This window comes from Eleutherodactylus coqui, chromosome 4 (genome assembly GCF_035609145.1).
Source record: "Eleutherodactylus coqui strain aEleCoq1 chromosome 4, aEleCoq1.hap1, whole genome shotgun sequence".
NCBI lineage: Eukaryota > Metazoa > Chordata > Amphibia > Anura > Eleutherodactylidae > Eleutherodactylus > Eleutherodactylus coqui.
This window is the reverse complement of record NC_089840.1, coordinates 74,034,943-74,062,148: the sequence shown is the minus strand read 5'-3', so window position 1 is coordinate 74,062,148 and position 27,206 is coordinate 74,034,943. Positions and strand designations below refer to the sequence as shown.

The 27,206-nt window shown below is 42.8% G+C and overlaps 1 protein-coding gene across 1 annotated transcript in view; it reads right to left on the bottom strand.

Annotated features, from left to right (window-relative positions):
- Positions 1 to 22,635, bottom strand: part of LRWD1 (leucine rich repeats and WD repeat domain containing 1) — a 33,674-nt gene extending 11,039 nt beyond the window's left edge. The window contains exons 1-12 of the mRNA XM_066599655.1: positions 22,517 to 22,635; positions 21,159 to 21,393; positions 19,381 to 19,500; positions 13,195 to 13,347; positions 12,488 to 12,592; positions 11,193 to 11,600; positions 10,957 to 11,086; positions 7,794 to 7,876; positions 7,288 to 7,495; positions 5,213 to 5,285; positions 4,233 to 4,373; positions 3,666 to 3,769 (exon numbers count right to left, since the gene is read on the bottom strand). Coding sequence (XP_066455752.1) covers positions 3,666 to 3,769; positions 4,233 to 4,373; positions 5,213 to 5,285; positions 7,288 to 7,495; positions 7,794 to 7,876; positions 10,957 to 11,086; positions 11,193 to 11,600; positions 12,488 to 12,592; positions 13,195 to 13,347; positions 19,381 to 19,500; positions 21,159 to 21,393; positions 22,517 to 22,599 — 1,843 coding nt within the window. The 5' untranslated portion in view covers positions 22,600 to 22,635. The remainder of the gene's footprint in view (positions 1 to 3,665; positions 3,770 to 4,232; positions 4,374 to 5,212; positions 5,286 to 7,287; positions 7,496 to 7,793; positions 7,877 to 10,956; positions 11,087 to 11,192; positions 11,601 to 12,487; positions 12,593 to 13,194; positions 13,348 to 19,380; positions 19,501 to 21,158; positions 21,394 to 22,516) is intronic.
- Between the last annotated feature and the right edge of the window lie 4,571 nt (positions 22,636 to 27,206).

Below are 27,206 nucleotides of genomic sequence, written 5' to 3'. Positions count from 1 at the left end.
AAGCACATAAGTTCACATTGTATACATATACAGCAATGCTGCACACACACCGCTCTGCAACAATCACACACAGCTTTGCTACATCCATTGTAGACACACACACAGCTCTGCTGCAAGCACACACAGCTCTTACAGCACTGCTACATGCACAAACACATCTGCAGCTAGCATGTTAAAAACTGATTTTTTTTGTACACTAAATCCCCACATACAAGTGTAGTTATACATGAGCCTCCTGCCCGATGTTAATATCATAGATATTTGAAGTGGGCACCATTGCTGTCACTAGGGGACTTATAACAAGGCATCTGCACTGCAGTGGAATCAAGAAGAGGTCATGCCAGGATATGTGTCAGCGCTACTGGACTACCGCCTCAACATCTGCCGTGTCACCAACGGCGCACCCACATCGAACATGTGTAAGGTGCATTAAAATCCTGAAGAGTTCTTCTAGCTTTCCATGTTATTCTGGCTGTTGTATGTCAAGTCATGAATAAATAAATCTGCTTTATTTTGCGCCATTCTTTTTGAATAATCCTGTATATAACAGTTAAAAAAATAACGAAGCTCTCTGTAAAAAGTCCTAGCAAGCAGATGGGAGGCAGACAATAATGGTTTTTAATGGCATTACTGACAAGAAACCCAGAAAAATGTGTAATCCCATATTTACTAACTTATTGGAAATTTCACAGAACGGCCTCCTGCAGGCGGCTGGGTCGGATACCGCAGCGAGAATTCTTGCTGCGGGATGCTACCCATGCCCCTGCAGTGACCACCGCGGCTCACCTCCTCCCGGCATCTCCCCCGCGCTGCTCTGTGCCGGCTGCAGCCCAGCCGGCACATACACAGAGCCGGCGCGTCTGCAATCACGATTCTGTGCGGAAATAGGACATGCTGCGATTTGTTTACTGTGCAAGTTTTCACGCGGTCAAATCTGCATAGGATTGCATTATCCAATGAAATCCTATGGCAGTGGGCACGGGTGGAAATTCTGTGGGAAATCCCAGCGCAGAATTTCCGCCCGTGTGCAGGAGGCCAACCTCTAGAAATATTACTGTACAAACAAGGTGGTGATATTAGCAGCTTGTCTATAAAGCTGTAGACTTCAGCTTGTGTGTTCTTTTCAGCTATAAAGTTTGTATCGTGTCGAATACCTAATATGCTTGCATTCTCAATCTAAATAGGAGACCAATTAAAATGTAATCATTTTAACTATGTACTTCCCACTTTCAGTCATTAATAACAAATCTTAAGGTGCGTTTTGATGGAACGATCATCATTCTAAAAATCGTTCAAACGAAAGTGAAAGATAACAGTTCAGTTTAAATGCGAGCCAACGACTAACGAGAATTGTGCGCTTCTCATTCAGTTTCAGCCGGCATAAAAATAATCATTGGCTCATTGTGTTTAAACACTCCCAGCTCAATGTTCACATAGGATGAGAAATGAACGATTCCCAACGATGACTTGCCCGTCTAAACACGCTGCCTCAGTCGCTCAGGCAAACAAGATTTGTGAAGTTCTCGTTTGGTGTTGAGGACCATTACCGAACGGGTTACAGCAGCCCAATATTAATATTTGCTTTGTCTTTTGAAACTTACTTACAACTTTAGGGCTTATGCAGACGACCGTATATTGGCTGCGTATTCACGCCGGCCGATATACGGCGTCCCTCTCTGCAGGAGGAGGAGGCTGGAAGAGACGGGAGCAGTGCTCTGAGCTCCCACCCCCTCTCCGCCCCTCTGCATTATTTGCAATGAGGGAAGGCGAGGCGGAGCTAACTTCTGGAACTTAGCCCCGCCCCCATCCCACCTCCTATCATTGCAAATAGTGCAAAGGGGAGGAGAGGGGGCGGGAGCTCAGTGCACTGCTCCCGGCTTTTCCAGCCTCCTCTCCCTGCAGAGAGAGACGCCGTCTATCGGCCGGCGTGAATACCCAGCCGATATACGGTCGTCTGAATAAGCCTTTATGCTCAGTCTCAAAAGCAAATATCTAATTTTATAGTTACACTGGGCTGCCAACACAGCAGCTTCTTCTCGAATGCACTCCATATCAGGACAGCCATGGATATATGACAACATAACCAAGGTAGGGGGGGGGTTTGCCACGACTTCTAATTGCCCCACAACCACTCTGTTCTTCCTCACTGTTGCTGACCAGGACATGAGACTGCTCCAGCCAATCAATGGCCCCAGTGCTGACGTTCTATAGGCAGTGATTGGCCACAGCAGTCACATGTCCTGCTCAACAGCAACCAGCATGGACAGAGTGGTTGTGAGGAAACTAAGTTGTGGGAAAAACCCTTTAAGGACTTTTAGTAATGTTTATGGAAGTGAAAATGGCTGCAGATCAATTTCTTGAGTCTGAAGAGACACCTTCTCAATGCAAAAATACAATAATTGGTATTTTCAGTGCATTTTGCTAATTTTCTTAATGAACAGAATTCTCAGAATGTGTGCAAAAAAGACCACATGTACAGCTGTCCCAAAAAGTATGATACTGTCAGGTTGTGCTGCCGAGATCTGTTGTACTACTTGGTTCCAGGAGCACACCTTCTCAGGTTGGGATTAATGGAGCTGCCTGGGTGTGGTATTCTCCAGCAGCCAATCTCCTTTAGTCTGCAGCACATATAAACCCAGCTCCTGTCAGTGTTTGTCTGGTGTTCAGGGTCAGCAGTCATGTTACCTTAGCTTGAGGTGTGACTTGTGTCCTGTTGTCTGTGTTGTTGCAGCTTGCGGGGTGAACTGTGTCCGGTGTCGCTGGACTCCTGGTTAGTGTAAAGACTAGCAGTATAGCCAGGAGCCATGATGTGGCCCGCTAGCTTCCATATTTTGATCAAAATGTCAACTAATACCTGGTATTTAAATCTTATCACCTGCTACTAGTGGTTGCATTTTGGCTGCTGTATGGTGCGATTCCGGCTCTGTGTGTCAGCTTACTCTGTCCAGTTGTTCCAGTCGTGGTGACATGTTTGTGTGTCCTATCCTGGGTGCGTGTTCCTAGGAGCAGCAAGGGCCCAGATCCGAAGACCGCTGGGCCGCCCTTTATTGGGGCGATGTCCCCGCTCAGGTAGGTCTGTGTCGCCAAACCTTGTAGTAGATAGGGAGAGGTGTATATCTGTGGAAGTTCTCCCTGTGTTTCCTTAAACCCATCCTTTCCGGACACGTTCGTGTGGGCCCGGTGCTTAGTTGCCCACACGAACGTAACAGATATATGCAGATAGGCCATCAACATCAAAGTCCTGCAAAAATCCCTTTAACCCAACCCATAGGACAAGCCATCAATATCAGACTGTTGCAGGTGTGAGTCCTGGCACTCCCACTGATGAGCTTATTGAAGGGGCTTTGGCAGTTTAGTGAATGCGGCGTCCCCTCATTGTTCACCAGGCACAGCTTTGTGTATATTGTTATAGCTGCTACTCCGTTCTATTCAAGTGAACAGGACTTAGCAGCAATACCAGACACAGCCTGAACAAAACTACAGAGAGCATCACTGCTGATCGATGGAAGCGCCAAGAGTCAAACCTCAACAGAGTCTGATATTGACAGCATATGCTAAAGCTAGGCCAACAGTATCAAAATCATGGAAAACCCCATTAACCCATCTTGTCAAGCACAAATACATTCAACATTTCGATATATACAAAAAACCTGCATGCTACTTACCTACAAGATCATCGCTCAGAAATGCCAGGCTATCAACAATGTGGTAATCTGTATCCTTGGATTCTTTATTGTAAATTGGGAAATTAAACTCTACTTCGTAGGAGCTGATTTAAAAGAAATGGCAAAAATCAAAGTTAACTGAACTGTTATAGAAAAGCACCAATTTAATTAAGGATATACAGTGTAATTATTATAGTTCTTGGTATTCCTTGTTCTAGGCTCTACTTTTGAGGAACTACCGGTAAAACAGCCTAAACATGGACAAACAAAGCCATTTGACCTACTCCTCACTGTGCAGTCTTATTTATAACAAGCTTATTACGAGTCTCCATCGCAGATGACGGACGCCTTTGTATAACCTGACCGACCCATTATATATCAATGGAGTCCATCAGGTGCTGCCAGCATCATTCGTGCGACAGATGCAGCATAGTATTATGGCCCGTCCTAAACAGACACCACAACACTGATGTGAACAGCGCTTTAAACTAGGCACTCAGATGATGGATTTATTTCTAATACTGGACAATACTTGTGAAAATGTAAGGAGCAAAGTACAATTATTACCGTCTTCCCTGTTGCTTTTTTAGCGCTATGTCCCAAACAAAGCAGCCATCTTCACAAGCGGCCAAGAGATATTGATCTGGGCTGGCAGGAACAGGACACACACGCAGGGGAGTAGACGTAGTATCCAAGGTGAGCAACTGGCTGCCAATGAAAAAGAAGGTAACAGAATGAAACTTTAAAACAAATTAAGAGGACATTAGGCTGGAACTATAGGATTGGTGAGGACACCAACTCCTCATCCTATATCTATGTTGCATGCTACATTATAATAGGGCATGTAGTCACACTCCATAGAAAAACCACAGCATTGGGTAGCTGTAAGGGCGCTTTCCCACGAGCGCATATCGGCCGGCCGATATGCGCTGTGATCTGATGCATTGGATTCCATTGGGCGTATTTGTGAGATGTAAAAACGCCCGGCCAAGCCAATATAGCGCCGGGCGTTTTTATGTCGGACCCCAAACATAGTCCTGTAACAATAAAGGTTTGTGGATATTTTTATCTACCATTGATGCTGTTGTTTATCTATGACTAAGGCTGCCTGCAGACGGACGGGTCGGATCCCCTGCGAGAAATCTCGCAACAGGATCCGACCCGTGCCCCTGCAGGGACCAGTGCGACTCTCACCTGCTCCAGTGGCTCCGGCTCTGTGATGTGCTGGAGGCGGCCCAGCCGGCGCATGCGTGGAGCCAGCCCGTCACTAGTGATGTTTCTGTGCGGGCCTCTGCGAGACTCGCACTGAAATAGAACATGCCGCGATTTGTTTTCTGCCTGTGTTTTCTCGCAGCCAATTTGCGGCTGTGTGCATAGGATTGCGCTTTGCAATGCAATCCTATGCATGCGGGCATCGGCGGAAATTCTGTGGGAAATCCTGCTGCAGAATTTCCTCCAGTGTGCAGGGGGCCTATTGAAAAATATTACATAGGGATCAAGTGTAGTTTTACTTACAAGGGAATAGCCATAATACTTGTATACTATACCTGGCTCTGAAGTTGTATTCATGGTCAGGAACGCCTATATCCCATAAGATAATCCTCTTGTCATAAGATCCAGCTAATAAAAGAAAAAGAAAAAATCACTATATGCATATTCAATAACAGGAATACTTCAATATTTATATAATAGGAATTGAAAAAACAGCTATCCAGTACATCACCATAAGCACCTGGCAGAACACAAGTATTAAAAGAAAATATCTTTTTACCCCGTTTCCCTGAAAATAAGACATAGCATGATTTTCCAGAATTTTTGAGGAGGCAAAATGATTTTTCAAGCTTTTTGAGGATGCTTGCAATATAAGCCCTACTCTAAAATTAAGCCCTGCTAACATTTAATTAAAAAAGTCAATTTAAATAGTGTCCAGGCAGCTATACATGTAAAAAAGTTAAACCTTTTTGAACAGAAATTAATATAAGACACTGTCTTATTTTCGGGGAAACACGATAATATAAAACAAGTTGAGACAAATAAAAGAGGGTAGTATACATGTTATATCTTGTACATTTATTCTACTCTCATACAGTTTCCCATCCCAACCATATACACTCGCTGACAAAAAAAAAAGCACCCATATAGATATGTTGGATTGCTGCAGAACCTGGCATGCAGTTATGTCTCGGGAAGATATGTGTACTGCACTGGGTCTTGCCACCAGAGGACGTAAAAGTACTTCAGCCGGTTGCCCTATAAAAAGGCTCTCAGAGGCTACTTCTGTGCAGTGTATCTCTTGCTTAGATATTGTTGACTGCTAGCCTCTATGATGAACTCAAAGACATTTTGCCCACTTAACAGACTCTGGCAGGGGCGTATCATCGGAATGAGAGAAGCAGAACGGTTGTTTCCATGAACTGTCCACCAACTAGGCTGTTCTGACCAAGCCGTTAGGAGGTGTTGGGACCAGTGAGGGGACACACACAGCGACCAGACTCTGAACGGTCCAGACCGATCACCAGTAGAGAGGACTATTTGATCAGCGGACAAACACAAGCAGATCAAACAGCTTAGTTGTCTACCACCCAGACACAGGTGGCAACTTCATTGTAGCCTATCTTTGCCCAAACCAATTCAATGCAGAAGGAAATTTGGGGTCACAGCACCCATTAGGTTTCTTGCCATTAATATGCCAACATTGTTGCCTTCATTTACAGTGGTGTTGTGAACGAGAAAGCTGGACTTGTGTCTTTAGTAACAAATCCAGGTTCTGTTTGGAAGTAGAGAACGGTCATGTTCAAGTACGGAAAGCTTACGGTGATCACCTCAATCCTGCCTTTGCTGTGGAGCGGCACACTGACCCTACTGCTGGTGTGATGATCTGGGGGCGCCATACCATACGACAGTCGGTCACCCCTAGTAGTGGTACGAGATCTAGAGGTCCATTTGCAATATCTGTGTGCAAATGTGCAGTAGGATACCATACAGAACCTGTTTGCCTCCATACCCAATCATATCTCTTTATGTATCCAGGCTAGAGGAGGCCCAACAGGGTACTAGAAACTGCTTTGAATTGTAGTTTTCCCCAATAAGCTTATTCTTTTGCTCTAATATTGCAATGCCTTAAGGCCCATTTACATGCAACGATTTTCGCTCAAAAGTCATCGTTTGAGCAATAATCGTTGTGTGTAAATGCGCACATCTTTGACTCTTCGGCTGACAATGATTTTTAGGTGAGCATAAAATCAATCGTTTAGCCGAAGAGAAGATAACACAGAACCCATACTGAGTTTGCTGTCAATGGTGCTGTATTCTCCACGGGAACGCTGATTACTTTGTATTCAGCATAAAGCCTGCGGCAGAACAAAGGAGCTGAATGAAGAGAACAGATCAACTGCTGGGAGGCACAGCACTTGGGTGAGCACTGCAGCCCCCTCATTCTAGTGATCAGCAGGCGCCTCAGCAGCAGGACTTCCACTGGTCAATACTTGACATATCAAAAGTTTTCTGAAAGTGCAGGTACTCTTTAAATAAAAAAGGTAATCAACATCCATAGGGAAGGGACTTAAATATTTTTTTAACTGTCAACTAGAATTTGGCTTGTATGCAGTGTTTTAATACTTACTGAAGAGGAAGGTGTCCTGTGTTGGACTGAAACACATAATGGAGATGGCCTTTCGATGTGCTTTTATCTCACCATAGCATAAACCGACTTTAGGGTGTATTAATCTCACAATGCCGAATCTTCCACCAGCTGCTAATACATTGATTTTTCTTTTCTGTCCCTCTTTGCTGGCCATTGTTAGAGTTGTCCATGCGAGTGTGAAGAACTCCTAAATTATATTACAAAGTATGTTAAGATATCGATATCTGAACAAATTAATATCTTAAAACGAAAAACAGGTATATCTAATGTACCCTGCGGTACTTAAAAATGTACATCTATGGACTTCCCAATACTATGACAACTGCTGAGAATTCACACCTAGATCAGAAAACTACAACCTCACAAATATTGGGCAAAGGGCAATGAAAATGTCTAAAAAACATCCCCACTGTATGCAATTTTCTCATCTCTGTAGTAAAGGAAAGGCATATTTATTACAATGAGAACATAAGGATCCCACCTACCTCTTCAGGGACTTTATACTTCTTCAGAACTTTTCCAGTCTCACAATCAATGACACAGACAGATCCCCCACCACATGTGGCAACTGAAAAAGTATCCATCAGCAGATTAGTATTCTCATTTTATAAAGTCACCTATAGATTAAAATTACTGCAGTAATTGGAGTGAAATATGTGACATCATGTGGGCCCTGAACTTAGTTGCAAATAGCTAAATAATTTACATCTTTTTGAACACATTTGTGACCAATTCAGTCACTCCTGAGATCTGTTGGGACTTATTGTTCATGAAAGTTATCCAATTTTATGTGTAACAATACCATTCAATTAGGATATACTTTAACCCTTCTAACAGTCACATTAAATTTGGAAAAACTCTAAAAAAAAAAAAAAAAAAAGTCACTTTTTATTGTAGATTTTGAAGATATGCATTTTTAACCACTTTTAACCACACATAAATTTAGCCTAAAGAAAAGGTAAATCATTTACCCTTTTGTGTTCCAGTGGTCATAACTTTATTTTTTGTCAATGTAGCTGTATGATACAGTTTTTAGAAGAACTAATTCTGGGTACATATAATATTTTATTTTTTTGTTTGTAGAGGGGCAATTAAAGAAATAAAAAAAAAAAATGGTGAACTTGGTTATTTATTTTAACCTATTTAGGACCAGCCACTGTAAATTTACGGCGGCTGGTCCTGGGCTTAGAGCACCGCCGATAGTAAAATTACCGCGGTGCTTTAAGTCCCCTGCTCTGCAATTAGTCAGAGGCAGGAACGGGTTATCAGCTGTTAGTGACAGCTGATAACCCGGAGCAGAAGGCAGGAGGGGCTTTTAACCCTTCCTGCCTTCTGCTTCCCCGATATACAGTGCTCAATGAGCACTGTATGGGGAAAGTGAAAGTGACATGGACTTTCACTACGGGAGCCTCGGGGGGTCATGTGTGACCTCCTGGGATTCCCTGCTACTGCAGAGCTGGAGGGTCAGACTAGACCCTGGCAGCTCTGCAGGTGACTAATGTCACCACAGGGGTTGCTTTCCCCTGTAACTGAGGATCCTATGGACGTCCCAGCTACAGTGGGAAAATGTCAAATAAAGAAAAAATATATATGTGAACGTCAAGGGGGACACAGATAGTAAAACAAAACAACAATACATTCATAAGAAAGAGAATAACACAAAGCAGACGCCAACAAAAACCGTCGCCGTATGCGCCCTGTAAACCAAAACCATACATACTATATATCAAAATGTCCGTAACAAATAGAAGAACCTATTCCCATACTTTATTTTAGTGTAAATATAAAAATAATTAAAAAAAAAAATTATAAATGTTAAAAAAATGATTTTTTTTAGTCAGTGAAAAAGATATAAAAAAAATAGTCCTATATGTCACGGGAAAAAAAATGCAGCAAAAATAATTTTGGCAGCTAATGGAAAAAAAAAATAGAGCAGTAAAACCGCCACATGGGTAAAATCCCTAAAAAGTGTCTGGTCCTTTAAGGTACAAAACAGCTTGGTCCTTAAGGGGTTAAAGGCATTCACCATGTGGTATAAGCATTATATTTAACTCCATTCTACGGGTCATTACAATTCTGACAACACCAAATTTATAAATTTGTAAATGTGTAGCGTTGGGCACACATTTACACGTACCGATTATCGCTAAAACAATCGCCAATTAGTTATTTTTTTTTTTTTAGCGATCCAATGATGGTGTAAATGGGCCTTTAAGAAGGATCTGTGATTGTCCTTTTGCTCACTCCGTTGTGTAGCCAGACAGCTTGCTAAATGTATTAGTAAATACAACGGTTTATTATCAGTTTTACTTTATATGATTTCCTATAAGCTGGTGGCACACAGGCGGATTTACATTACAGAATCCACAGCCGGCGTCCGCACGGAGGATCCACAGCAAAGTGCATGCATTGAAAGTATGTAAAAATCGTTTTTTCCTGCATACTCGCAGAAACGAACTGTGATTTCCGCGAGTGGAGAAAAAATCTCAACATGTTCTATTTTGCTGCAGACTCCACACGGACGGCCTCCATTGAAGTCAATGGAACCTGGCTGAGCAGCGGGCCATCTACGATTGACATTACGGATAGGCCGCGGGTACCAGCGTTATCACCTAGCAACCGTGTGGGAAAAACAAATAGTCAAAAAAAAAATCTGTACTGCGCATGGCTGACGGCGAGCATCCGTTGTATTTCGCAACACAGAAAATGACAGGTACGCAGGGTCACTGGCCCGGGACAAAGCCGAATTCTGCCGTGGGCTCCCACATGCAGAATCTGGATCGCCTGTGTGTCGCCAGCCATACACTTAGACATTGACCAAGCTTAAGACTACTTTTAGATTACCAATTAATGATCTCAGACAGCACGTGACCAAAAGACTGTTTGAGAAATAAACAGAATCATTTGCGATTTACACATGTGCTGTGTGGTGTGTTAATGATTCTCCGAGCTGCTCGTATTAACCCTTAATATGGAACAGCAAGAATATACATATAGTGCTACATTTCGCTAACACAGCTATGTCAATGGAAAAATAAAAAAGACTCTTAGAAGGAGGGGAGGAAAAAGCTAAAATAGAAAAATAAAAACTCTGGTACTAAAGGGGTTAAAGTCAATTAGAATCATAGAATGGTAGAGTTGGAAGGGACCTCCAGGGTCATCGGGTCCGACCGCATGCTCAGTGCAGGATCACTAAACCATCCCAGACAGATATTTGTCCAGCCTTTGTTTGAACACTTCCATTGAAGAAGAACTCACCACCTCCCGTGGCAACCTGTTCCACTCATTGATCACCCTCACTGTCAGAAAGTTTTTTTTCTAATAAATAATCTGTGTCTCCTCCCTTTCAGTTTCACCCCATTGCTTCTAGTCTTTCCTTGTACAAATGAGAATAGGGCTGATTCCTCTGCACTGTGACAACCCTTCAGATATTTGTAGACAGCTATTAAGTCTCCTTTCAGCCTTCTTTTAGAAGCATGAAAAGTTGTAATTCTTATCTCTCTGTATGTGTAAGGCTAGGGAGGGGAGAGCTGTAAGTGAAAGTGGGAAGAAAACAGATAAGAAAAAAAACGCAAACTGTTTCAGTATCTTGTTTTAGTTTAGAAGAAATATCTAGGTGCTACGTTCCCTATAAAGTTACACTCTCACCTTTACTTGAAGGAGAAGAGTCCAGATTTGGTTCGAATGCACAAGACCATAGCTGAGTGTGGAAATCATCACTGTCATTATTTTTGCAATGAGTCTGAAGAAAATGGAGAGGCTCCATATCCAATAGTTTCTAAAAATAAAGGAAATATAGAATCTAATCACGTTTAGTTTCAGAAAACAAAAAAAAAGGCTTAAAAATAATAAAACAAAACACTGTAACATAAAACGCTACACACTTTCTTGCTTGTGTCCTTCTTCTCTTTCCCACTAGTCGCTGTTCTGTCTGCTGTTTGCTTTGATGGTTTGCTCTTTACAGACACCTTTGAGGGCGTTAAGAATCCCGGTCGGGCTTGTTCCTGAACATGTGCACTGTCCGTCTTTATTTTCACTGGAGAACATTTGAGTGGACTTTCTTGTAACTTGCTTGACCTCTTTGGTGTCAATACAATTGCAAGCAGATCATTCGAACTGAGCCTTTTACTGGAAGATGCCACCTTATAATCAGCTTCTGCACTTGACCTGAGTTTCTTAGATGACAATTTGACCTCCTGATCAATTTCTGCCTTTGGTCTGAGTCTCTTGGATGGAGTTCTTAGCTTTGTTTTTTGATTTTGTGTTTGTTTCTTACTTTGTGTTACTGAAGCCTGTAGAACAATAAAGGGGTGAATTTTGAATTATTAGGCCCAAGTGTAACTATAATATTTTTGTACATGATGACAAAGTCCACGTATTATACTCTCAAAAAATGAGAGAGATCGATCACTCCCCCCGCATGGTGCTCGGACGAGTGAGCAGTTACTCGAAAAGACCGATGCTTGATCGAGTATCAGCCTTAAACGAGCGTGCTCGCTCATCTCTAGATCCTGGCTGTCGAATATAGTAGACTCTTCTCCTCTATCACTGTGGCAGGTACTCCAGCTGTGTTACTTTCTGTTACCTTTACCTCATCTATTGGGCTTCGACCATATTAAGACACTTTTCCAAGACCTTTGTAGCGCTGAAGGCCTAGTCCGCCATGCTTTGTACATATCTATAACCTATTACTCAATCAGATTCCAGACCCTCTCATTTGTTACACTGGGAAATGGATTTGGGTCTGTCCTTTACGTCAGAACAGAAAACCTGGATATTTACTACAAAACCAGTAGGATACAATAGACTGGTTTGTAAGATTCTCTCTCAATGGTACAGGGTGCCCTCTTGGATACATTGCTTTATGGATGTGGAAGAGACCAGGGTATATGCTACACATATTTTGGGAGTGCCCGATTCTGGCTGCCCTCTGGACTAACGTCTGGAGCATAACCTCTAAGTTTACGGATTTTGTGTTACTTAAACCTCATGTACTGTTCTTGTTGGATCTTAGCGATGTCCCACTATCTAGCTATAAATGTTCAGTGGTGCGAAATTTGGTAATCTGTCTATGTCCTAAAGCATCCACAATGCTGAAATATGGCTAAAATGTCATTCACATGTATAATATCTTATCGTTTGGAAAATATTGAATAATAGACATCACGATAAAACCCACCTTAGCAGCATCACTTCTTGAAGACACTCGTTCACGCTGTGGTTCACCATTTCCTTTCTTTTCACCCAACAAAGAGGACACTAAATGGTCTGCAATTATTTGTACCTGTGTTAAGAGTTAAAGAAAATACCAAAGGCTGCATTATGTGACAGTATTTTAGGTCTGTATTCCAAAAGTAAAGGTTTTCCTTTTTTTTAGGCTCCCGTGTCCAACCCCATTTAATACTAATACTGCAAGTAATATTTAATTACATTCTGTTAAGCCAATATTTAGTTTTATTCTGAGATCAGAATACCTTTACCCCATTTTGGGCCTTATGACCAGTACAATGTTTCTGATTGCCTTCATATACTGATTAAATGCTTATAGCTTTTTTTTTTTATTAGTAATGCTCTTTTTTATGACATTCAAACAATGTTTTTAATTAGATAAAATAAATAAAAATAGCATTTTTCTTATGGCTATTATGTGACAGCTATTTTTCCCTGCGAACAAAAATTCAGTAAAAAAAATGCAAATTTGAATGAACCCACTGAAATCAATCGTTTTTATTCACTGCATATTATGCGCATATTAATCTGCGTATTTACGCCAGTGTGAATAAGGCATGAAATCTATTCCAGGCTTTGGAAAGAAAAATAAACCAATCTGCATTACGTTATTTCCGGCTTAATAAAGGAAGCCAAAACTGTGAGCTGTAGACTTACTTTCCACTTGGTGAAGTCTTTGAGTGAATTCGGACCATACTTGACTTGATTCCCCACAGATTTTAGAAATTCTCCGCTAACAGATTTGATAATTGCTGGGGATGGCTCCTGGGGCAATTTGTCTTTGTAATTCTTTTCCCAGTATGTGTTAACCTGGAAGGAGAGTACAGTATATATTATGGTTCAAAAGGTTTTTATTGGTCTGCCATGCTAGTACAAAAAAGCAGGAGTTGTATGTATAAATCTTCAAATAAACAGTTTTAGGATAAATGCAATCTTTCTTCCTTTTTCGGTGAACATTCTCTATCTCTTAAGGCAGTTTATTCTAACAGAATAAGTAACTTTAGTTTAATGCTTATACGCCTCGTCAGGCAAATACTGGATCCCTAAACAGGATAAAATAAGGAACAAAAGAAAAAAAGAGAGAAAAGAAACTTGGCAAGTTATAGTACGGGTGAGTGGGTCCCCATAGAGGAAAAGAAAGAAGAAAAGATAGGTGGGGTGAGTGGGAGGGAAGGTGGGGGGGGGGGGGAATTGTCGTCCGGCCTTCGAGCAACAGGTGAAGAGGTATTGGTTTATGATCTGGTAGTATTGTCCAAAATATTTGTTGTGGGTGAGGCTGGTAAAACTCCACAATCCAGCCACACGTTTAAGTCCAGGGAAAAGCGGAACTGGTTCCAAGTCATCCACGTCGAGATGCATTTACGATGTCTCATTTTGTCTTTTGCACAAAGTTCCTCCATATATTTTAAGTGATCTAACGCTTCCAGCCACATCATTCTGGAGGGAGGTGTTGTAGATCTCCAGTTTCTTGGGATTATTTGGCGCATGGCCAGTATGAAAAATCTGAGTAAGGAACCCTTTTTGTAGGCTATTGAACCTGGGAACATAGACAACAATGCTGCTTCCGGAGTGAATACAATCTGGTTTCTGCTTACTGAAGAGTACAAGGTGTTGACCTCCTGCCAGAGGGGGCGGATCAGAGGGCAGGACCACCATATGTGGACTAGTGAGCCAGTCCCTGAGAGGCATCTCCAGCACGTATCCGGATACTGGGGGAATATCCTAGCCAGCCCTGCTGGGGTCCGGTAGCATCTTGTCAAAATTTTATAATTTTAATTCTTGCAATTTGCTGGATACATTCATTTTATGTATCAGAATATACGATTTCCTCCAGGACTCCTTTGGGGGCGAGATACCGAGGTCCCTCTCCCGCTCCAGATCCCTGTTGCGCGTGTCCTCCTCCACAAACATCCGGTACAGCAGTGACATCTTCTGCTGGACTGTGGGGGCCGAGACGCACAACCTCTCAAAGGGGATGACAGGGCGCCTCATCTGTTGCGCATCTCCCAAAGTCCTAACATAGTGACACAACTGTAGGTATTGGAGCCACGCTCTGGGTCTCCCATTATCTTGTGTAGTGTTTTAAATCCGCTACCTGAGGTTATGTCGCGGACCCTTGAGATTGTATCAGGAATGATACTCGTCAAGGATGAACCCCCTACAAAGTCGGGGATATACAGATTTCCCACCAAGGGAGTAAGTGGGCCCGGTCTTGAGATCAATCCCATTTTTGTCGCCGGACCCATCCAGGACGACACCATGTCCTCTATGAATGGGGACAGTCTCAAGCCCTTATGCTTTCCTTTACCTTGTAACCAGATAAGGCCTAGACCATTAAAGGGTGCTGCATCCTGTTCCATTTCTACCCACAGTTTCTGTGATCTGCCGTGGAACAGGTCCAGGATCCGCTTGGTCAATGCCGCTCTGTAGTAAAGGGAGACGTTTGGTATGCCCATACCTCCCAAATCCCTAGGGCTATTGAAAGCCTCCCAGTTACGCCTGGGCCTGACTTCTCCCCAGACGAAATTCATTATAGCTTTTCTAATCCGCGAAAGGAAAGACCCGGGCATACGGATAGGAACTGTTTGGAGAATGTAGAGGAGTCTCAGTAGAGCATTCATTTTTACTGCTCTGATTCTGCTGAACCAAGATGAGTACAGTATATATTAGACTAGCTGATATACTCAGCTTCACCCGAGTTAATTTGGTACAGGTGTTGACCTGTTTGCACAGAAAATTTTTATGAAGTCGTGGTTACTTCAGAGGAACCGAGGAAGAAAATATATATACACATAAAGGAGCATTACATTCTCCTCAGACTGCATGTACCGATGTCCCTCTGCAGAATATGCACCCCTCACACTCTCCTCACTTTTAATTTTTAAAGGTAACACCCCTTCATTCAAATTATATACACAGAGATGAGGTGGATTCTCCTCAGTATATACACACAGAGGTGAGGTAGATTCTCCTTAGTATATACACATAGAGGTGAGGTAGATTCTCCTCAGTATATACACACACAGAGGTTAGGTAGATTTTCCCTTAGTATATAGACACAGAAGTCAGTTATATTCTCCTTAGTATATACACAAAGAGGTGAGGTAAATTCCCCAGAATATACATCCACAGAGATCAGCTATATTAGCTTTAGTATATACACAGAGGTCAGTTATATTCTCAGAATATACACAAAGAGGTGAGGTAGATTCTCCTCAGTATATAAACACAGGGATAAGCTATATTATCTTTAGTATATACACACAGAGGCCAGTTATATTATCCACAGTATATACACAGAGAGGTGAGGTAGAGTCTTCTCAGTGTATACACAAAGACGTAAGTTAGATTCTCATTAGTATATATACAGAGGGGGGTAGATACTCCTCAGCATATACACAGAGAGGTGAAGATTCTCCTCAGTATATACACACAGAGGTGAGGTAGATTCTCCTCAGTATATACACACACAGAGGTCAGTTATAGTCTCCTCAGTATATACACAGAGGTGAGGTGTATTCTCCTCAGTATATACACACACACACACAGATCAGCTATATTATCTTGAGTACATACACACAGAGCTCAGTTATATTCTCAGTATATACGCAAAGAGGTGAGGTAGATTCTCCTCAGTATATACACATAGAGGTGGGGAAGATTATCTTCAGTATATACACATACAGGTGAAGTAGATTCTCCTCAGTATATACACATACAGGTGAAGTAGATTCTCCTCAGTATATACACATACAGGTGAAGTAGATTCTCCTCAGTATATACACATACAGGTGAAGTAGATTCTCCTCAGTATATACACATACAGGTGAAGTAGATTCTCCTCAGTATATACACATACAGGTGAAGTAGATTCTCCTCAGTATATACACATACAGGTGAAGTAGATTCTCCTCAGTATATACACATACAGGTGAAGTAGATTCTCCTCAGTATATACACATACAGGTGAAGTAGATTCTCCTCAGTATATACACATACAGGTGAAGTAGATTCTCCTCAGTATATACACATACAGGTGAAGTAGATTCTCCTCAGTATATACACATACAGGTGAAGTAGATTCTCCTCAGTATATACACATACAGGTGAAGTAGATTCTCCTCAGTATATACACATAGAAGGGAGGTAGATTCTCCTCAGTATATGCACATAGAGTTGAGGTAGATTCTCCTCAGTATATACACATAGAGGTGAGGTAGAGTCTCCTCAATATATAAACATAAAGGTGAGGAAGATTCTCCTCAGTATATACACATAGAAGTGGGGAAGATTATCTTCAGTATATACACATAGCGGTGAGGTAGATTCTCCTCAGTATATACACATAGAGGTGAGGTAGATTCTCCTCATTATATATACATAGAAGTGAGGTAGATTCTCCTCAGTATATATACATAGAAGTGAGGTAGATTCTCCTCAGTATATGCGCATAGAGTTGAGGTAGATTCTCCTCAGTATATGCGCATAGAGTTGAGGTAGATTCTCCTCAGTATATACACATAGAGGTGAGGTAGATTCTCCTCATTATATACACATAGAGGTGGGGAAGATTATCTTCAGTATATACACATAGAGGTGAGGTACAGCCTCCTCAGTATATACATATAGAGGTGAGGTACAGCCTCCTCAGTATATACACATAGAGGTGAGGTAGATTCTCCTCAGTATATGCACATAGAAGTGAGGTAGATTCTCCTCAGTATATGCACATAGAAGTGAGGTAGATTCTCCTCAGTATATGCGCATAGAGTTGAGGTAGATTCTCCTCAGTACTGTACATACACAGAGGTGAGGTAGAGTTTCCTCTGTATATACACATAGAGGTGAGTTAGATTTTCCTCTGTATATACACATAGAGGTGAGGTAGATTCTCCTCAGTATATACACATAGAGGTGAGGTAGATTCTCCTCAGTATATACACATAGAGGTGAGGTAGATTCTCCTCAGTATATACACATAGAGGTGAAGTAGATTCTCCTCAGTATATACACATAGAGGTGAAGTAGATTCTCCTCAGTATATACACATAGAGGTGAAGTAGATTCTCCTCAGTATATACACACAGAGGTGAAGTAGATTCTCCTCAGTATATACACACAGAGGTGAAGTAGATTCTCCTCAGTATATACACACAGAGGTGAAGTAGATTCTCCTCAGTATATACACACAGAGGTGAAGTAGATTCTCCTCAGTATATACACACAGAGGTGAAGTAGATTCTCCTCAGTATATACACACAGAGGTGAAGTAGATTCTCCTCAGTATATACACACAGAGGTGAAGTAGATTCTCCTCAGTATATACACACAGAGGTGAAGTAGATTCTCCTCAGTATATACACACAGAGGTGAAGTAGATTCTCCTCAGTATATACACACAGAGGTGAAGTAGATTCTCCTCAGTATATACACACAGAGGTGAAGTAGATTCTCCTCAGTATATACACACAGAGGTGAAGTAGATTCTCCTCAGTATATACACACAGAGGTGAAGTAGATTCTCCTCAGTATATACACACAGAGGTGAAGTAGATTCTCCTCAGTATATACACACAGAGGTGAAGTAGATTCTCCTCAGTATATACACACAGAGGTGAAGTAGATTCTCCTCAGTATATACACACAGAGGTGAAGTAGATTCTCCTCAGTATATACACACAGAGGTATTTTAGATTATCCTCAGTATACAAATCATTGCCCAAGGCTTTATGGTTTCTGAGAAAAGAACTATGCCATGTATTATGTATTTTTGCAGTTTTTCACACTTGGAACGAAATATTGAAGTTGCAACCCCTTTACTTTTCCTATTTAAGACATAAAGAATGGTTGTTGCAAATTTCACGTTCATGCGGTTCTGATGTGTGTTATTGGTTACATTACACGGGAGTCACTTACTTTCGCACTTAGAATTGAATAATCAAGTTGCCACCCCTTTACTTTTCCTATGTAGGACCTAAAGAATGGTCGTGCCAAATTTCACGCTTGTACAATGGCGGACGGTCAGGGCTTTTGCATATATATAAAATATATATTAATTTATATTATGCAATATGAGAAATTCATCTAGTGTAAAGATTCATCTGAACAAGGTTTTCCTGTCATGGCACAATATGACCAAAATGCGTACTAGGAACCTAGTAAATACAGCAGTAATTCAATGAAAAATATTCAGTGCTGGCGATAACTATTCCTCCCTACTTCCCCTCAACTTAGCCGAGCATGGATGCATTCTGATTGGGAAGCAGCTGCTAGACACCTCTGCCACTAGATTCTCTCTCCTGAGAATGAATTACGAGGCATGTTGAAATCCAACAGGCAGCGGGAGCCGGCTGTGACAGATGAGAACAGCAATCCCCGCTGTTAACCCCCTACATGTCGTGACCAATGTACATCACGGCATGTAAAGCGTTCACCTAGGGAGCCCGTGTCCCGGCCTACAATGGCTAATGATCGCTATTGTAAGCGATAAGGCATTGTAATACCAAAGTACTGCAATGCATTATCACAGTGATCATAGCTTTTGTGGTTCAAGTCGCCTACAAGAACATAAAAAAAAAAGTAGAAAAAACCCCAACAAAATCCATCTTTTTTGCACTTCCCTGTTTGTATAAAAAAAAAAAAAAAAAGGAAAAAATCCCACATATTTGGTATAATTCGTAACGATCTGTACAATCAATTGAACTCACTATTTATCTTTCATGGCAAAAACCATTTAAAAAAATGGCGGTAAAATGCTTGTTTAATTCATTTTGCCTCCCGAAAAGAGGCCATGTCCTTAAGAAGTTAAGGGTTTATTATGCAGATTACCACATGCGTACTTACCCTGCTGCTCAGCTCTCTGTGGTTGACAAACCTAACGTGATTGGCTAGGGAGGTTATATCTTTATTATTCAGCCGCCGCAGCTTAGGGAGAAGACAGCATGCTTTGTAATTGTCGCTAACCTAAGGGAACAAGAGAAAAATAATATGGTTTCTAGAACAATCTTTTAATGTAGTCATTAACTACAAATACAATGGAAGGATTTATTATTCATTTCTTAAATGTATGCAGTTTAAAACGAGACAGAACAGGCAAAAAAATGTGCCAAAGTTATCACAGTGGCCCTTGCTGTATGATAGATTTGGCACATCTTACTAGACGTGTTAAACACTTTTCCTTTTCTTACACCACCCCCTGGTTGGCTCACTTTAGACTAGGGGTGCACAACATGTGCCCACAATGACATTCTCTGCAGCCCCAATCATCTGGACACAGCAATATCTACTCCTGGCTGCTCACATGGAGTTTCAAAGTCAAGGTTCAGAGGGGTGGCACATAGCGGGGCAATGGGAACAATGCTAAGGGTGCCCTGTGTAGCCATGTCTGGGTTCCCAATATATTAGGACAAGCACTAAGGGTGCACTGTGTAGACATCTCTGGCCCCTATATATTAGGACAAGTACTAAGGGTGCTCTGTGCAGCCATGTCTGGGTCCCCTATCTTTTAGGACAAGTACTAAGGGTGCACTGTGTAGACATGTCTGGGTTCCCCATATATTAGGACAAGTACTAAGGGTGCACTGTATAGCCATGTCTGGGTCCCCTATATATTAGGACAAGTACTAAGGGTGCACTCTGTAGCCATATCTGGGTCCCCTATATTAGGACAAGTACTAAGGGTGCCCTGTATAGCCATGTCTGGGTCCTCTATATATTCGGACAAGTACTAAGGGTGTACTGTGTCGTCATGTCTGGGTTCCTATATATTAGGACAAGTACTATGGGTGCCCTGTGTAGCCATGTCTGGGTCACCTATATATTAGGAGAATAAAGTCTATTGACCAGTTTGGCGCTCCAGAAATGAGTATATGAGTTAAAGGCATTGTATATGCATTCAGCTCTCTCCATTGTAGTTTATAGGATGCCATGTCGTTACCTTGACATCCATCATCTATGATGCAGAGAGACACATGCATTGTCCCCTCTCTGGAGTGCTGATTAAAGGGAAAGGTGACCCCCGTTCTCCCAATTTATAATTGCATATACTTAGGATATACCATAAGTGACTCAGATGGGAATACCCTTGCAACCCTTTGAAGCGGTTCAGTATGACACTGTGGCCCTCAGACCAGAAACATTTGTCATCCCTCTGCTTTAGACCAATATTAACTGCACATTTTAAGACTCCTCCAAGGCCTCCCTCACACAGGTGCTTTTTACAGCAATTAGCGCGGCGCTTTAAGCACCGCACTAATAACGGTATACCGCTCCCACTATTTTCAATGGGACCGCTCAGTCAGCTGCTCGATCACAGCGCTTTTCAGCTATGCGATTTTTGAGCGGTGTCTGTTCTATTTTCGCCCGTTTAGCTCACCTCATCAATGACATGTTGGCCGCAGCTCCCTGCATCCGAAAACGAAAGTTAAATCGCAGCAAAGCGCTGCGATTTAAATTGCAGCGCTTACCGCAACGCATGTGTGAGGGGGGGCCTTAAAGACTCTTAACCACGCCCCTTTTCTAGACGCTTTTAAATACTGTCTTGTAAGATGCAAGAAATATCTAACACACATAAGACACATGTCAGTGTTTTGGTGCAAATGTGTTGTGATGCGACTACTAACCGTCAGATAGAGATTCTCTTCATACATAACCTCTTCCAGATTGGGAAACTGTTGTAACACAGTAACGTCATCGACCTGATTGTCACTGAAGTTGAGGATTCTGAGCCAAGGAAGACCGAGCTTTGCTGGAAGCTCAGAGAGATTGTTCTTGGAGAGATCCAGCTCCTCAAGATTTACCATTTGGGAAAACAATTGGGCATCAATGTCTTGTGCTTCCAGTTGCATTTTCGATAAACTGCAGAAATCAGACATTTAAAACAGTGAATAAAATCATATATTCTCCTCTATTACTGAAATCATACATACAAGCTGCTTTTAATGCAAACTTCGATCTGCTAATGTTAAACTATTCATTATATTGTATTCCAATCTGCTTTTCAGAACATTGAACGAAATGCAGGAAAATTGTACATTGGACAGTTCTGAGCGTCGGGCGGACCCCATTTACTATAATGGGGCCCACCCACTTAACGCTCAGCTGCCCGCTTTTGGGAAGGAAGAAACAGCGTGCATGCAGCACTTTTCTTCCAGTATTTGTAGCTGGATCTGTGACTGAACCTCCGGTCGGAGGATCCAATGTGGATGTGAAGCCATCCATATATTTCAGGAGTATATCCGGCCATGTACCTCTGACGGAAGGCTCCGATGTATGCCACAATATTGCCATCTGTCACCCATGAGACCCTATTGTAAAAAAAATTAAAAATAAAACACACCTAAAAATTGTAGGTGGCAGCGATTAGAGATGAGCGAGCATACTCGCTAAGGACAATTACTCGATCGAGCATTGTCCTTAGCAAGTATCTCCCCGCTCGGCAGAGAAGGTTCGAGTGCCGGCGCGGGTGACAGGTGAGTTGCGGCGGTGAGCAGGAGGGAGCGGGGGGGAGAGAGAGATCTCCCCTCCATTCCTCCCCGCTCTCCTCCGCCGCCGGCAGCTGAACCTTTTCCCCTCGAGCGGGCAGGTACTCGCTAAGGGCAATGCTCGCTCATCACTAGCAGCGATGTTTTTGTGAGAAAAGGCAGTTCTGATGCTCAAAAATTGCAGAAGAAAAGTCGTGATTTTCACGCGGCAATATCACGATCGGCAGTGTGAAGGAGCCCTAAAAACCTTTGATTGTGTGAATTTCGAGTTTCGCAAGTGTCATTGAAAATCAAGATTTTGTCATGGTCTGAGAAAAAAAAATTAAAGATAAAACCATCATGTAAACAAAGATATTGAGAATAATTGGCCCTTTTAATGTGCATGTTACGTCTATGCCGCAATCGGACGGAACTCCCACGTGAAAATCACCGTGTGATTACACTCTCAATACCGTTTATTTCCACATCAATGCAGACAGTAATATAAATTCGCTTACTTCAGGGTCTTCAAATCCTCCAGATGGTTTGATTTGGGGAGGCCTTTCTTCAAGAGGATGTCTTTTGTTAGTTTGGTCATCATGGAAGCCCGACACTTGTCACTGAACAAGCAAATCTCTGCCCTTCATTAAAATGAAAATAATGTTAGACGTCATATTGCCCATAGAGGAATAAATATCTATATCACTGTATACTGGATATAAAGGCCAACTTTGGAGATGCCCAAAATGGTATAGATACCGGACTGCTGGGTATTCTCTGATGGATACTGTCTATAAAATCAGTTTGGGATTTACACCGCTGGTTGGCATACCCAGCTATGTGAAGGACTTACCAATACCAGAGCCAGAACAGACTGCCGCAGAACGGTTACTGCATCTGGCAAGAAAACGGATTGCGCAAAACTGGTTAGATGAATCTCCAACCAACATTACGGGAATTTAGAGATAAGGCTGGATTCACACGGGCGTATATCGGCAGGCTTTTCATGCCGGACGATATACGCTGCCCCTCTGATGCACTGGTTTCCAATGCATCAGTGCACATGGGCGTATTTCTGCGTAGCTAAACTGTCTCCCTGCGCGCAGCAGCATTGCGGCCTCGGCATATATGCATCAGGCTCGGGCTGTTCACGCGTTTTTAAGTCACCGGCACGCGGACGTAAAAACACTGATGCCCGTGTGAATCCAGCCTAAGGCTAATAGGATACTGCCATGGGAGAAGGGAGTATATCTTAAAAGCAAAGTGGTGCAATAAGTTCTATGAGATCTGGTCTAAATGGCTGAACATTCCGGAATTAGCGCCTTCATACAAGTTGTTTTTAATGCAAACTTTGATTTGCTAGTGTTTTAACCAAATTTTAAATTATTAATTATATTGTATTCAAATCTGCTTGTACATTGGACAGTTCTGAGCGTCGGGCGCACCCAATTTACTATAATGGGGTCCGCCTGCTTTCCGCCCAGCTGCCTGGTTTTGGGAAGGAAGAAAAAGCGCTGCGTGCAGCCATGGGAGAAGGGAGTATATCTTAAACGCAAAGTGGTGCATAAGTTCTATGAGATCTGGTCTAAATATGCTTATTATTAATCTGTTAAGTGGCGGAGCCTTGTAACGAGGCTAAGATAATGAGTATAGGGGAGAGCACAATGCTGGATTATCCCTAGCACTATAGGGGGCTGGGTTTGCAATACCGGTCTGCCTTAATATCCTACCCTATATCTGTTTTGGGATACTTCTCTGCTCCCATAGGTGAAAGGACACGGCTGGGACATCACCTTCATCACTTCTCTGGATTCAAGATGGAACTTTATATTTTCCACAAGAGAGAGACTTGGGGCAGGGAAGGGGGGGGGGGGTTGGGGACTGCTGGGGGTTGATTTGTTAAAACAAAATGCTCAATAAGAATGTATGAGATGAAAAAAAAAAACTGGTATCATTGTGTAACGCAAACCACTGAATGGGCTTGGGAATACTTCCAGCAATCAGTGTCTGTGGACACAAGTCACCGTGTAATCCACAAATGCTACTTTAAGCTGTATCATGCAGAGAAGAATCCATATATCAACATAATCCAGGAACACCAGCGTCTTCTCTGGGCCAAAATTCGTTTAAAATGGAGTGATGCAAAATGGAAAACTGTTCGGTGGTCAGATGAACCAAAATTTAAAATTATTTTCGAAAACCACGGACGCCGTATTCTGCGGACTTGAGAGGAGAGGACCATCCAGCTTGTTAGGTCTCGTTTACATGGGCAACACAGCATCACCGCGAAAAAAAAAATCGCATATTGCTGGTCCGAACGATATCACTGTGGTTTCTCGTGGTGATACTGCGACTTTGTAGCACCACATGCAAGGATATTTGGGGTGGGTGGGGGTTTGAAATATAAGCCCTGCCCCAAAAATAAGCCATAGCTGAAGAAAAAAAAAATATATATATACACATTACCTAGAAGGTACTGTCCGGGGCTCCGCTACAGCTTCTCCCTGATCCCCGACACTGGTCGCCTTCTTCACTTCTGGCTGGAGATTGAAAAATCCCCGCATCCTGAAAGCGCTGGCTGTGATTGGCTGACACTTAGCCAATCACAGCCAGTGAATGGCTGTGATTGGTTCATCGAGCACTGGCTATGATTGGCTAAGCATTAGCCAATTAGAGGCAGTGCTTCCAGGAGGCGGGGATTTTTCAAACCCCTGGCCAGAAGATAATGAAGAGAAACAGTGTCAGGACCCGGGGAAAAGATATAGCCGGGCTAACAGCGCTTCTAAGCTGATGTATACTGTTTTTTTATTTTTATCCTGCAGCCACGGCTTAGATTATAGCTTTGACAGTAGGATTTCCTACTGTCAAAGTTGCATCGCACCGCACGAAAATGGCGTTTTTATGCGATGCAACAGAGGAAGGCTCCATAGGAAAACATGGGCTACAAAACCTCACGAGTCACGGGCATATCGCCGGACCCGCGAGGTTTTTGTGTTGGGATGTTGAATGCTACAAAACATTTCATGTGTGAAGGAACCCATAGAAAAGCACAGGCTTCCCATACATGCCATTTGGAGCATTGTAGCAAAGTGACAAAATCGCACGACTCTGTCACCCGTGTGAACGGGGCCCTATTAGCACACAATTCAACGTGTTGCATCTCTGATGGTATGGGGTGATATAAGTGCGTATGCCATGGGCAGTGTTCACATCTGGAAAGGCACAATCAATGCTGATCAGTAGATAGAGGTTTTAGGACAACACCCGGTCCCATCCAGGCATCCTTCAGGGAAGGCCGTGCATACTTCACTTCCGCTCGTCGTTCCATCTAAATACACCTTTAGTTTCACCAAATACTGATTGAATTGAAGCTCATTTCCAGCACAGCGCTCTCCGGCCGACCCCACAGGGGGCAGTCAGACCGGTCTGTATCTTCAGCGGACCCCTGTAAGGCCTGGATAAAGAGGGGCAGGAAGCGGGCTCTACATCTGTAACAGGCAACACCCGGGGTCACAGTGATGCTAATATGGTAAAGACCATGAAGCAGTATTCACCTGCGGCACATACTGTATTGTTATTACATGTCATCTAGAAACAATGTAGCGCTTTTCTTTCTTTACTTTTCAGGTATTTTTGGCTTTTTCAGTGAATATGTGTTTTTTTCTTTTTCCTCACCTCTGTGATTTTATGTAATTTATTGTGAGTTAGCGTAGGTACTGACGGAAGCGGTGTGACCTCGACGCGGTCCGTCAGCCTATGCGTTTTGGCCAAAATGCAGTACTAACACCCGCATTTTATTAGTATGCATTAGTATTTTTGTATGTAGTTTGCTAGTTGGTGGGGGAGCCCAAGATGTCAGCCAGTGTGGCCCACCTTGGAGATACAGGGCAACCCGCTGTCATATCAGCCAGGGTTGATATCCTGTATGGTGGGTCACCATCCATCTATGGCTGACATCTTTGGTATCGTTCACATGTGCAGGCTATTAGTATATGCAGTCACTCCTCCCCAAACTGGGCTGGGTTGAGTGGGTGACTGCATATTAGCCTGCCAGGAACAAGCTGCTCCTCCACTCATTATCGTCTGGCTGACTACATATCTTCAGGGCTTAAGGCCATTGCGCCTGCCCTACGGCGATTGTGCCGGTGGCGATTGTGCCTGCCTTATGGCGATCGTGCCTATGGCGATCGTGCCTATGGCGACTGTGTCTGCTTTGCAGACTTTCAGGTATTTTTGGCTTTTTCAGTGAATATGTGTTTTTTTCTTTTTCCTCACCTCTGTGATTTTTTTTCTTTCTTTACATGCCATTTATTTTCAGGGTTGTCTGCAGTTACCAATTCCTTGGGATGTACCCTACGAGGACATATTTACCCCCCGCCCCTCCCCCGCGGTCAGCAGTCTGCTCTGGGGTGTAGTCGCACAGGCGGGTGTCCTGTTGGTCAGTGAAAATCTGTCTTCCTGCGATTTGCATGTGAAAAAAATGGCATGTGGTTCCAACAGTAAAAGGCTTGAAAAACACATTCCTGTAAATTGCGAGTCGTACAATACGGTTTTTTGTCTCCCATAGAAAACAATGAGCGATTCTTGAAGCGAAATCGCACGATTTTTCTATCTCGGATAAAAATTAATCAGATAATTTAAAAAACACTGAAATTAACGCGTCCTTTTTACATGCAATTTCTGTCCAAATCCCAATCTCACAGAAGGCACGCCTGAAAATTGCCCGTCTGAATACAAAATTGCCGTCCAACATGCACTTTTCCGGCGACCCATTTGACAGCTTCCATTGACCTCAATGTAAGCCGTCCGTGCGGGAGCCGCAGGAATATAGAGCATGCTGCCATCTTTCATCTGCGAGCGCAAACCGTAATCGGTAGGGATCACTGGGGAGAATTAGTACAACCAAGAGATGGATGAGCTGCTGCAGCAACCAACCGCCGCAGCCTTCATGGAAGCTGATTGGCTACTATGGCCAATTCTGTGATTTCTCTTGATCAGCAGCATGGAGCCCGCAGACAGGTGGGTCACCCATCCCGGCTGCTGGGGAGCCCGTTATACTGCCCACTGTATAGCCTCTAGGGACTCGTCCTGCCCCACGTGACTGCACTCACCTCCTCTGCTGCCGCCGATATAAGTGAAGCTCTACAAGCAGCAGCTCCTGCGTTCCAATTCCCGCCGCGTTTACGTCACTTCCGGTACCTGGGATTC